Below are 13,956 nucleotides of genomic sequence, written 5' to 3' on the forward strand. Positions count from 1 at the left end.
TGTTTCCAATTTCCCGCCTGGACGAAATATTGGATCAATTATCCGATTCTAAGGTCTTCTCAAAAATTGACCTTAAAAGTGGATACCACCAGATCAGAATCAGGCCTGAAGATGAGTGGAAGACCGCGTTCAAGACACATCATGGATTATACGAGTGGATGGTCATGCCTTTTGGACTGTCCAACGCACCCAGCACTTTTATGAGGTTTATGCATCAGGTTTTATGGCCTTTTATGGGAAAGTTTGTGGTAGTCTATTTTGATGATATACTTATTTATAGTCCAACATGGGAGTCACATTTTAATCATCTTCGTGCTGTCTTTGATGTAATGAGGATGGAGCGCTTATTCATCAATCAGAATAAGTGTTCTTTCTTTGCAACGTCTGTAACTTTTTTGGGTTTTGTTGTGTCTACTGATGGTGTTCATGCTGATCAATCCAAAATTGAGGCAGTTTTGAATTGGCCCAAGCTAAAAACTTTGCACAATGTCAGGAGTTTCCATGGATTGACATCCTTCTATCGTCGGTTCATCAAAAACTTCAGTACCTTGATTGCTCATATCACAGAGTGCCTTAAAGGGCATGATTTTCAGTGGACCGAGGAGGTAGAGGCTAGCTTTCAGTTGGTTAAGTAGAAGATGACGGAGGCCCCAGTCTTGGCACTTCCGAACTTTGATAAGGTGTTCGAGGTAAACTATGATGCGTCTGGAGTTGGTATTGGTGGTATTCTGAGTCAGGAGGGGCGTCCAGTAGCCTTTTTCAGTGAGAAGCTATCGGGATCGAAGAAAAATTATTCCACTTATGACCTGGAGTTCTATGCCATAGTTCAGATTCTGAAGCATTGGCATCATTACCTGGTACAAAGGGAGTTCATCCTTGTTATTGATCATGAGGTCTAGAAGTACATCAATGGTCAGCACAAGCTGAGTAGTCGACATGCAAAGTGGGTGGCGTACTTGCAGAAGTTTACTTTCACATTAAGGCATCGAGCGGAGAGTTTGAATCGAGTAGCAGATGCATTGAGCCGTCTCACATTACTCCTCACCACCATGAGCACCAAGATTGTCGAATTTGAGAGATTTTCTGATATGTATGCTGCATATCATTCATTTGGGAAGATAATTCTGGAGGTAACTGATAATCACTGACATGATTTTGTTTTACATAATGGTTACCTATTTCGTGGATTGCAGTTATGCATTCCAGATTGTTTACTAAGGCAGCAGATTATTAGTGAACTTCATAACGAAGGACATTTTGGGCGAGACAAGACATTGGTATTGGTCTCTTTTGATTATTACTGGCCCAAGTTGAGCAGTGATGTGGTGCATTATGTGAAGCGGTGTTATGTATATCAGCGGTCTAAAGGAGTTCTTACTAATGCTGGATTGTACATGCCATTACCAGTACCTGAAGCTTCTTGGTTTGATGTCAGCATGGATTTTGTCTTGGGCTTACCTCATACACAGCGAGCGATGGATTCCATTCTTGTTATGGTTGACAGATTTTCAAAGATGGCTCATTTTGTGGCTTGCCGGAAGACATTGGATGCAACTCGGATTGCTCATCTTTATTTCAGAGGGATTGTACTTTTACATAGTGTTCCACAGTCAATTACTTCTGACCATGATACTAAGTTTATGAGTCATTTCTGGAGGAGTTTATGGGAGAAACTTGGAACGAAGTTGAATTTTAGCAGCGCATACCATCCCCAAACAGATGATTAGATCGAGGTGGTGAATCGGAGTTTGGGAAATCTTTTGAGAAGCTTGGCAGGGACTAAACCGAAGCAGTGGGATTTGGCATTACCTCAAGCAGAGTTTGCTTATAACCGGTCAAGGAATAGAACCACCGGATTGAGTCCTTTTGAAATTGTCTATGGTCGGAACCCATCCAGGGTACTTGATTTGGCTCCAATTCCACTTGTGGGTCGCTTCAATAACAAAGCTGATGAGATGGCTAAACATCTTCGGGGTATTTATGAGCAGGTGAAGCTGTCCATACAGAATAGTAATACTAAGTACAAGGCTCAGACAGATAGTCATCGGCGCCAGTTGTTGTTTGATGTTGGTGATTTTGTTTGGGCAGTATTAACTTGTGATCGCTTTCCAGCTGGGGAGTACAATAAGCTAAAGGAACGGAAGATTGGACCTAGTGAAGTGCTGCAGAAGATCAATGATAATGCTTACAGGTTGCGCCTCTCTAGCCATTTGAAGACCTCTGACGTCTTCAATGTGAAACTCCTAAGCCCTTGTTTTGTGGAGTCCGATGAAGCTACTATGAACTTGAGGGCAAGTTCTTTCCAACCCGGGGCGACTAATGCAGGAGGATCCGAGTTGAGTGATGCTGATTTGTCAAATAGCACGATGATGGCGCTAAGATACCATGAGGTGGCGGATCAGCGTAAAGATGGGAAGTGAATCGTAATTATTTCCTTGATTGGGGGAATTTGACACGTCTTTGGTAATTTTGTCATAACTTTGGCTACGGTTATCAGAATCGCTATTATGACCCCAATCCAGAAAGCTCTCTTCGGCGCATACGTCGTGACCACTGAGCTGCTCAGTGGGCGTCAATTTAGAGCCCAAAATCCGCTGTTTTTCCTTTCCGAAATTCAATTTTTAGTTATTTTTTTGCTATTTATGGTAATATTTCGTTTCCCTTTTTCCATATGTTAGAAAACTCAAATTGAGCCAAATTTTTGACAACCTACTTCTTTTACTTAATATTTTATTCTAGTATAATTTCGGAATTTTGTCATTTTTGATAATTTTCCTATAATTTCACATTTTGCAGCTATTTAATCTGGTTTGTGGGTTAATCTTGGTCATTTTGCATTATTAATAATATAGAGTTGATTTCAGAGTATTTTCTCTGATTTTTTGGACATTTTCTTTCGTTTCTTTCTTGCGAATCATCTGCTACAACAAGTCAATAGGATAATCACTATCCTACCCGACGTCATTTATTTAGTTGGTTATGTATTGGGTTATGCCTCGTACTCTCTTCCCATAATAAGATAGAAAGGAATGAACTCATGAGGTAGTTTATTGGTTGTAAAACTTCCTCACGCTCGTTTATCTTTGATGGGAGATAGTTGAATGCCATGAGATGACTTTTTTAGGATTGACGAACACTCGATTAGTTGTTAAAAACTTATTACTTACTATGGTAATCTCACTGAATTAATTAATTTACTATTTTTTGCTGTGATTGATAGTGATGTAAGCCAGGAAAATGTCAAAAACTAGTCCATCCAAAGAGATAAAGGGGTCTCAAAACTGCCCACCATACGTTCCACCTTTGTTGTTAACTTATCATCATTTCTTAACACTTTGTGCCGTCCCATGTAGTCTATTCATATTCTACACGAAAAGACATCTGTAAATTTTTTTGTTTCTATTACAAAGAAATGATTAGGTCTAAATAAATTATTTGTTTAGGCATGAAACAGACAGGACAGTTCCAAGCAAAAGGATTTGGTAATTAGGCCAATGTTTTCACCTAATTTTTGTCTCTTTAACCACTCTTTAGGAGCATTCACATGTATGCAACTATATATGTCATTCAAAATTAGATGTTTATTGATTTTTGGACGACTCGAATGGGAAATTATTGTCACATTTGTTAGTTCGTTTATTCATTGATCATGTTGCATATTTGGTTAATTTACGGCATTAAAGAAATATATATCCACTCGTCGGTTTATCTTGATTTCGACTTGCTCAAGTGCAATTTGGCCCATGAATAAAACAAAGTTGCCAATTAATGCCCCTCTTTTGATTAAAATTTAAGATTGTTTAGTAGAAAACAAAATGAACATTGCTACATGTATATCAAGATTTATATAAGGATTACATATTGTCCACGCGACATTCTATCATTTGCTAATTTGAAAGACAGTTAATTTTTTCATCTAATATTTTTCCTCCACTTTATTTTTGGTAATCGTTTATGTAGCATTTTTATGTACAAGCAAAATCCAAACAAAATTAGGCAACTACTTTGGGGGTTAATAGAATGTTCCAAAAGGTTAAAAAAATGCCCCAATAATACAGGTTTTGTGTTATATATAGCACAAAAAAATAAAACTAAAAATGAAAACAATTAAATGGGATATCATCCACCATTGGTTTGACCGTAAATGAGACATTTGAACGTGACAACACAAGAGAAAGATGAGATAGAAAAGGAAGTAACATCAACATGCAATGGAGGAAAATTCATATTATACATGCAAAGAACTTGTACGAGCTTGGTCCCCCTATAGTGGGGAAGTGGGGGTGGGAGAGAGACCTAAATTGTATCGTAGCTGACTAGTACTATCAAGTTTTGTGGTGACTTGTGTTTGGTAAGTTTTTTGCTTTGTACGACGTTGTTTTTAAGTGCATCAAACTAAACTATTTGATTTTAACATGGATTGTTCCAAGTCTATTTCACGAGATTTTACTCTTTTCCATTTATAAATATTAGCATATGTGGGCCTCAATGGCCGAGTCCATCATGGTTCGGCTACTGAGGTGGAGCTGTCTCATGATATAGCGTGTCTGGACTATCTTGGCTCGTACTAGGCCACTTCTTGACTTGACATGTCCCTTTTAGAGCAAGTGAGACTACGTTTATTTGGAATCGAGACCATCACCATTCGACAGTTGTTACGAGTTCACACCAATACATTTTGATGTCGGGTGGGATTGTTGGGTAATTATTGAGGGTCCTACCACAAGAAAATTTTGACAAGCATGAGTGCTTACTTTTTGGTTTGTGGTGCTTATAAGCAAACAAAATATCTGTGGGGAAGGAAAGAACATTGCGTGGTTTCAAAGCTGACTAAAAAAATACATGGATTGAAGCAAAAAAGAAAGAAATTACACTGTCAACATAACTTAAAGGGGTGAGTTGAAGAATGGTGGCCAAGCATCAACAAAACTTCAACATATATGAAATTTTCTATTTGTACATCGAGATTGACAGACTCCCTCACAAGAGGGGGCCCGCGATAAGAAATTACCTGTCAACATAACTTAAAGGTGAGTTGAAGAATGGTGGCCAAGCATCAGCAAAACTTCAACATACATAGGTTTTTCTATTGGTACACTGGGATGTCACAAACCCCCTTACAAGAGTTGTGAGAGGGAGTCTGTACACCGGGGTATATATTAATTTATATTTCCAACTATATCAATTATATTTTCTTAATTTATGTGAAATCGTAATGGAAAGGAGGTAGTAATTTTTAAATTTCAACTTTTACCAACATTCATTAATGAATAAATCATATATATTTATGTATTTTCGCATTTTTTAAATAAATCTTCTAAATATCTCTTTAACTATTTAGCCTAGCAAGTTCCCACTTGTTTCCTTTTTGAAGAGGTTGTGGCTGTAGTTGCTAGAGGAAGGCTGAATTCTGAATATAAGGCTTTATTTGGTGACCCATCCTGATATGGTCTTATGAAACATAATGTATCTTTGAAGAAGGAAAAAGCTGGCAAACATGTCTGGACTACATGACAATACTTGTGTTTTAAGAGAATTTAAATAAATAATTTTAGATGAAATAGTTTGACGTGGTACAATCGCACCCAAAAGACTTGGACAAATTTCATGTGTCACATATATTTTATAATATCGGTCAAAATATGATTTCGACATGCACGCGACTATGGATTAAACGAATAAATTTCGTACTTACAAGAACAATAATAATACAAAATAGAAATAAACTTTCAGTGCAAGAGTTAAAGTCTATTTGCAGCTGTTGGATTTCATTATTGTGAAGAAAAAGATTGTTTCTGAACTCAAGTATTCTCTTTTTCTCTACCAAGAATTGAGGCTTACCCTAATGTTCATGTCCTTGTCAAATGAACTCTATGATCTTCTTTGACATGTTGGGTTATACATTTGACACTACATTTGACAAAAAAAATTTAATTTATTTTTCTTTTACAATACATTCAAGTAATTTACAGTCAACTTGATCGAAAGAGTCATACCCAGTCTTCTCCATGAAAAAATAACATAAAATAAAATAAATAAATAAAAAGCACCCACTTAAATTTCCTTAATGAAAAGTTGCATTCATTGAACTTTTTTCCATGGAAGGGTTTCTTTTATGCCTTGCAAAAAAGTATTCTGCTTTTTAGTTCTTACATTCTAGTCGATGCTTACAGTGGTAGCAGCTGTTTGTTTCTCTTTCCCTCTGTCCCTTTAGAATCTGCTTTCATATATAATTGAGGTGACCAAAGGCATCAATGGAAGACCCTTTTATCAAAGCATAAATGTATTTTGGCTTGTGGAGGATCCTTTTCCCATTTCGTTAATCCATTCTTTGTTCATTTTAATTTTGAACAATTTTTGAATTATCTTGGAGCAATCTAGCAAATTCAGAGTATACTATTCTAGTGTTAGATTGAAATTATGTCTTCTATACAATCTCACGTGAAAATGCCTCAATCATGCATGATTTTTACAAAAGTAGCTAACGAGATTTGGAACTCATGATATCCGATACTAAATTGAATTGTCTCACCTTAAGAGTGTAATATAGCATGTGGTTAAAAGGGGTTTATCACAATAGTCAAATAAATGTATGTTGCGATTAGTTGCTAATGTATCCTTTTGCAAGTTCGTAATTTGTTTCAAAGAATTTTATGTACTTCGTAAAATTTAACGAGCAATGACCGTTGCTAAAAAAAGAATATGCAACGTATTTTGCAATTTTCTGTGCATGTTGTTAAAATAGATTCATTTAGCAACGTTCGTCTGCTCCTTATTAATAATATCATTTTACAACATTTAGTGTGTGTTGTAAACAATTTATATAGAATGAACGGCAACGTATAAATGCAAATGCATGTTGCTAAAATATTAACGGCAACACACTTTATAATATTTAGCAACATGCATTGTCTGGCTTCATATCCGTCTACTCTACGACGACATTAAATGCCACAGAGCACAAGTGCACCTTAATAAAGACATGGGATAGACTTATTGCAAAATGCTATTTTCTTTTAGTGTGTTTTAGACATAGAGTAGACTTATTTATTTAAATGATGTCTTCAACATTCAACAAACTTTTTAATACTCTTTGCAACATGAAGTCTATGTAGTAATCATCGATTTTTGTTTCATAATTACTCGTGTCAAGATTAGCTAACGTAACGAACTACTTTACAAATTATATGTCCAAATAATCAATGTCTCAATAGTTAGCTCTCCATCTTGCCAAATGATTAGAACTAGGTTACGTTTGACATGCACTGATTTTGTGTATGTATTTTGATTCTTATGAATTCACGAAAATAATTCATTAATTCTGTGGACATAAAAGGGTTTGCATCTCTTGAGAGTATTAAAAGATATCCTTTAGAATTTGGAAATTTCCCTTTGTATAAAGAAAATTTTTCCCTTTCTATAAAGCTATTTTTTGGTAAAGCCAAGCCCTTTGTTCCTATTTCAAGATTGCTTTTTCAAATCATAGACAGCACATGCAGAAGAAATCTTTTTTCATGCATGACAGTCCAGATTCATAACTCTTTTTAAAATTTTACATGGCCAAGGCTTTCTTGGGAGTGTCAACATCTCAAAATTAGATATGAATTTTTAGTTTAATCTAGCACATTGAGAGGATAAATTAAGGAAAAAATTATTTAAATAGAGGGCGCCAACATGTTTTGCGTAAATATAAAGAAACTTTTGTTTGTAAAAGTGACACGATTTTTCGGTAGCATACATTAGGAGCAGAACGAGAGAGTAGAGAAAAATTAACATATGTTATCGCCGTCAAGTACAATAATATACATCAAAACAGATGTCAATATACTATGAATCACAAAAGCAAATGTACAGAAGTCATCAATATATTATGTGGGACTTTTCTGAGAATAATGATTTGTTGAAAAATAGTTGCATGAATAAGATAAGAGTATTTGGAATAGTTTACATTTTCTTTGCAAAGGAGAAAATTGACTCATTCAGTGTAATTAATTCATGTTATGTTCTAAGTCTTTGAAAGCTGAAAATAAGGAAACAAAAATTGCTTGCTTTGACTCAAAATGTGTCCAAAAACTCTTCCTTTGTAGATTGATTTGGTCCCATCTCTTGGAGTTTTCAATAGTGTGGTACAGGAATCTCATAATTGGAATTGTGGGGGTAATGCAGATGAAAACAAGTTTTGAGAATGCAGACATGATAAAGCTTGAATCCCACCATCTAAGATTGGCTTGGCAAAGTTTCATTGTAGATGAACGATATCGAGAGGTGTCAACTTGATCGGTATGATCTGATATCGACATATCACTTTTCACTTTGCTTAAGTTTTCTTTCTTCCTTTCCTTTTTAAATAAATCTCCCAAGAGTGGTCCCTTACAATTAGGTTCCACTCGACCCTAGTCTGTATATGGGTTTGCCCAAGATAGTGTCGGCCTTTTGCCGTGCCACGCCATTCAAGTTTGGCACATTTTTGAACTTCTACTATCAACATTCAGAGTCGGAGTCGAGTCATATTAAAATTGGTCTTATATCATTCCAAGCTTTTCAAATCGAGCACATTTTCATGCTTCTATTGAAATCTAGAATATTGTAAACTACCTTAATTTTTAAACCTCAAACCCGACATATTACCACATTTGTTTAACATTTTTCTCCAACCCAATAAATTAAGCTGCATGATGAGAAGTTACAACCTCGTTATCAAGACTCAGAAGTCTATATTATACTGCAACTTGTGGGTTGAAGTGGAGTGGGGACAATAGTACAAATGGCTCAACTCCATTGATTAAGACATCACATGTAAATACGGGTCCCACTTAGCTTCTTGTTATTTAAGGTTACTTATTGTCCTTATCATTCTACTATTCCTTGCTATGCAACACATGAAACAATCGTCCTTATTTCTCAATCTACTTGTTTATCAAATCATAATGTGTTACCCACAAAAGAAGTAAAGGTTATAGGTTGTTTTTATTAAGATAAAAATAATCTATTTTCGCAAATGGACAATTACACTTGATACGATTTCATGCAATTTCCATTGATTTAGTCGCAATGAATCTTTTGATTGATTAAACTGAGTGACAAGAAAGAATTCGACCGATCCTAAATATATAGAAAATGAAACTCGTATTCACTACTAATGACTCGACTCGAAAATAAAGTGGACCCCATAACAGTTGGGTATATGTGCTTTATTACATATAAAGCAAACACAAGACAACTGCAAGAAGAAAACTCTTTTTGATGAGCTGTGCAAAGACAAAAGAGGACATGTCTGTCTGTCACCTTGTATTGTTTAATCAAACCAATATTATTTAATAAAGACATGTCCCTATTTTAATCAACAGTCTAAAACAAAAATTCAGCAGGGGTATTTGAGACTTTTTACTGAGCAATATTATGACAAAAGCATATTTTAACATCTCAACCCTAAACATCGAGAACTACCGATACACATACATGTAAACCAAATAGTCGTCACATATTTATAACTGTTTAAGTTTTTAGACGAATCTGTCTGTTCAGCAGAAAACAGATCATTAAGCCCTCATATCATCACACAAGTACACATATGCATTTCCAACACATACTAGCACTCGAGCAGACGAGCAAAAATGGATGTAATCGCTTTAAATGACAGTTTAAAGATGTACATTAAAGTAATGAATTAAGAACTCCCAAGGAGATGTAAGAAAGAGCCTAAATTAATAATATGGGGTTGTCCAATAGTACAAGTCCCATGTGATTAGATTAGGAAGGCTATTAAGAAATTAATCAGGCCTAAGAGCAACAAATTCAATGCATTATAATACAACTGTTAGCATTCATAGTAATGTGATGCACTAAGAAAAAAGACAAGAGAATTATTAACAAATGCTGAAACTAATAACATAATGCAGACACACAGGAATAATTAAAGTAGCAAGTGTATTGAAAGAGCGCGTAATTCTCTAGATACATGTACTAAACGGAATTTTGGCCAACATCCGATGGCTAAGACCTACAATACCCGAAATCAAAGGATATTATCTCGCATTTACTGTCCTGAGCAACCCCATTTTTCATGGCTAAGACAAGCCAATAAGTATACAGTCCAAAAGAAACAACAAAAGTCCGATTCATTCTACTGGCCACATGTCAACCGAACCAGAAGATGATTACAGGATAAAAGGATCTGTTTGCAAAAGACGAGTTAAAATGATCATATAAAACAAGGGTAAAACAATGATGGATGGATGGATGTTTAGTTAGAACAAAAGCAGAATATTGTATATAAATGACAAATACAGGATTCATAAATTATCTGTATTCCTGGGAATATCACAGAACATGAGGATTACCAAAACAAAATTTAGACAGCGAGAAAGAAGATTTACGAAATTATATGATTGACAAATACTTGATAGTTATATAAGTTGACAAAAGGTAAGCCTTTAAATCTGAAGGGAGTTAATAATTTTGACAAATTCAGTGATACGGGAAAAAAAAAACGAAAAAAGGCCTTCAAGAATCAAGATCCCAAATTAAGATATCAAAGTTCATAATTCCATACAATCCATACAACCTATCCTATCAAATCACAATGTGTAGATCCAGATGCAGCACAAAGCAAAGATTTAGTTGAAGAGTTAATTCATCTGTTTTTCCAGTTCTTGGTTTGGAGCAGTGTACAGTGTAAGGGTTACAAACAGAATTATGGAATTAGAAGCAATAGATGTGTTTCACCATCAAAGCACGAGAGAACCATACAGTAACACCCCGTTCGACCAAAAAAATTGAAATAACGGAACTGTATTAGAACATCCAGTACCATCATGTCTGGTTCATATAAAGTTGGAAACAATCTGCCTAAGCCACATAGATAATAGCAAAGGGGAATTTCAGGCAAGAAATATCAAAATGTTCAAGGGATTAAAACAGTGAGCTGTGGGCACCTTAGCAATAAATCTGAATTGTGAAATATACTAATAGTTTTAGCATCTCCAAGCCGATGCCGAGATAAGCTCCTTCCGTTGCCAGCAAAGAACAAGTGAAGACTGCCTTTTCTCAACGTTGAATCCTCGAACAGGAGTCCTCTTCACCACACACTCAGCTTGTGATTCTGTGAAATTGCTAAATGTTATGGGGGAGAATCCCGATGACAAAAACAAAGTCCTCCAATGCTGTGTCTTTTCAGGAGCACGAAAACGCCCCATTACAATTTTCTCAAGTCCTGGTTGGAGCAAGAACCTTTCAATATTTGGTAGAGTATCTGTATTCACATTGACAGCATCTAGAGACTCAAGAAGGTTCGAATAGGATTGAAGAGCATGAATTATATGATTAGGAAACGGTAGGTCAATCCTATCACATCCTCTGTCCACAGAAACCACAATTTTAGGGGACAGATGCTTAACAAACCGAAGAACCAACGGAACTGATAATTGATAACTGGCAAGGGAACCAACTGGGAGATTTACTGCTATTGCCTCACTCTCTGATACTTGAAAAGGCAGAGACCATGAACCAGAATTCAAATAATCAATACTCATAACCTCAAACTCAAGCGCAACATTGATTTCATTAGCAAAATGAATTAGATTTTCCCGAGTGAGGCTCAGCTCTAGCTGATCATGGGTTGAGGGAGACGTAAATGCAGTGATTTTAAGAGAGGGAGCACCATCACTCCTTAATGCAAGCTCCTGCATTAGTGAAGCCCATTGCCCACCATAACCAATATCAAAATCCACAATATGAATTCTACCAAATCCTTCCAGGACTTCAAGAAGGGCTTGGTTGCAAGTAAAATTTGCAAATTGTACTAGGGGTGAGATCTCAGAGAAAGATTTGTAGGCACCAATCTTGAAAATGAGACTAAAATGTGGCGCAGTGGCACTAGAGGGAATTGTATTGTTGTTATTATGAATAATCAATTGCAACGCCTCCTTGCAATAGAAAGCAGCCCGATGGAAAGGCTTACCAGTGGGAGAGAGCTGGTGATTGAGCCGCGCCAATATCTCTTGTGCCAGTATTAAATCCCCCATCTGGACCAGCTCTGTTGCCTTGTAAAGCTGATCAATTATAGCCTGTTGTTGCTGTTGCTGTTGCTGATGGCAATATGCTAAATCATCCCCACCAATTTTCGGCTTTGATCCTGGTCCCATTGCAGCCGGTGGCCTTTGCTGCAGATAATGGGGAAGTAACTGAAACTGATGAGACATTGGCTGCTGCTGCTGGAGTTGTCTTCCCATCAACAGCTCTTGCCCGGGGACTGAAAACTGCCCTTTCTGTATCTGACCGTCTGGCTCGAGCCCTTTTCCGACAGCCCCCGGGTTGTGCCTTTTTGCCTGGGGTGGCTTGAATGGATTCTGTTCCTGTTGGTTTGCATATGGCAATGGCAAGAAAAATGATGGGTTTTGTGGATGTTGATTTTGGTGGTTTACCAACATCTGTGGGGTGAAAATGGGAGCCTCCATTTCTGCAAAACCAAATGGAGTTGTAACGGGTCCAAGATTGTTGGGCACTGAAGAAAAAATGTTATTCTGAGAGTTGGGGAACTTGGAAATATTTGATTGGTTTGAAGATGAATTCGAAAACAAACCAATTTTTTCACTGTTGGATCTGTTGCTGGGGGAGCTAGAGTCATGCCCAAAATTTGAACCAATCTGACCAACTGTGTCCGCACCAAAGGCTTGATCCACCACCCCAAAACCACCGTTGAACTCGGACTCCGCCATGGGAGGCGGTGGGGCAGTCCCAAATTGAAGAACCTTGTTCAGGCTGATTTCCGGGTCATCCACATCCCCCATGATCCACCGCAGAATGGACTGTTCTTGGCTTGGCGAGGCGACGGCTGACTCCGAAAACACGCTCTCCCACTCGTCCATAGCACATTTTCCGGCGGAGGTTCCCGTGGTGGCAGTCCCAATCTCAAGAGATGGAGGAACGGGCAGTAACTCAGAATCAACTCCCGTATTCGAGCTGGTGGCAGTAGTTGAGTCTTGCCGCCATTTCAAGGATGGATTTTTCTCGTTATTCCCTGGAACTGCCGCCACCCCGGCCGTGTCAGTGGAAGCAGCCCCCCCACCAGCTATGTCTACGCCGCCTCCTAAAGATGAAGACAGAGTTGACGAAGATATAGATATAGCCCCGCTGGGACTACTTGCAATATCAAGTACAGATGCAGGCTCACTACAGCTATTCAAAAAACAATTATCGTTCAAATTATTGCTCTCCCACCAAGGTGAATTAGCCCTAAAATTATTATTATTGAAAACAAGAAGCTCTAAATCCACCCCCTTCCCCTCAAATTCAAAGGGTAAGGGCATCCCCTTCATCCAATAATCAAACCCAGAAAACCAAATCCTCCCTCCAGCTTTAAAATACAAAATATCAGTTATTGGATCCAGAAAGTCAAGAATCCGTATACTTGCATTTATGTAACTTTTTTTTTTTGGTTATAGTTAATCTGAAGGGAAAATGTCTGTTGTGCAGTGGATAATGGGTATGGAGAAATGGGTAAAGTTTTCTTCTTCTTTTCTTGTCCAGTCCATATAGAGTAGACTAGTACTCTCTCTTCTTTGCCATGAATGCGTGCAATATAAAAAAGTAGTAAAGTGCCTTCCTCTCTCTCTTCTTGATTTTTTATAATTTGAGTTAATTTGTGTGGCTTGTCCCGCAGTTATCTTTGGCGTTAGGTTAGGATTTCTTCTGTCTTTGTCCAGCCCCCATTAGCAGATATGGCGTGTCTCTCTCCAAATCAATATAGGGGTGGCCAATATTCTAAAAACCCCGTCTAGGCGGCGCTTGGGTAAGGTTGAAAGTCGGGCAAGCGTTTCGCTTCGCAGCTAGACGAATTTTTTTTTTTTTTCCTTTTCAATTCCTAAATGGTAGAATTTTTTTGTTCATTTCTTTTTCTTCCGTAAACCCGCTTTATTAGTTTTTTTTAAGTCTTTTATTTGACTTTAGCTTATAATT

General features: G+C 37.2%; 1 protein-coding gene across 2 annotated transcripts; it reads right to left on the reverse strand.

Moving 5' to 3' along the window:
• Window positions 1–9,909: 9,909 nt before the first annotated feature.
• LOC111409888 (scarecrow-like protein 6) lies at window positions 9,910–13,707 on the reverse strand. Of its 2 annotated transcripts, none has more exons than XM_023039983.1 (2): window positions 10,935–13,707; window positions 9,910–10,174 (listed from the first exon to the last, which is right to left on the reverse strand). In XM_023039983.1, exon 1 carries the CDS (start codon window positions 13,314–13,316, stop codon window positions 10,974–10,976), a length of 2,343 nt encoding a protein of 780 aa, XP_022895751.1. In that variant the 5' UTR covers window positions 13,317–13,707; the 3' UTR covers window positions 9,910–10,174; window positions 10,935–10,973. The 2 variants fall into 2 exon arrangements, with proteins under 2 accessions (XP_022895751.1, XP_022895752.1); XM_023039984.1 differs by lacking the exon at window positions 9,910–10,174 and having other exon boundaries at window positions 10,765–12,457; window positions 12,581–13,707.
• Window positions 13,708–13,956: the final 249 nt, after the last annotated feature.

This window comes from Olea europaea, chromosome 15 (assembly GCF_002742605.1).
Source record: "Olea europaea var. sylvestris chromosome 15, O_europaea_v1, whole genome shotgun sequence".
Classification (NCBI taxonomy): Eukaryota; Viridiplantae; Streptophyta; class Magnoliopsida; order Lamiales; family Oleaceae; genus Olea; species Olea europaea.

What these genes read in the sequence shown, in the direction of transcription:
- LOC111409888 (XM_023039983.1), bottom strand. Translation starts at nt 13,316, where the DNA reads ATGAAGGGGATGCCCTTACCCTTTGAATTTGAGGGGAAGGGGGTGGAT.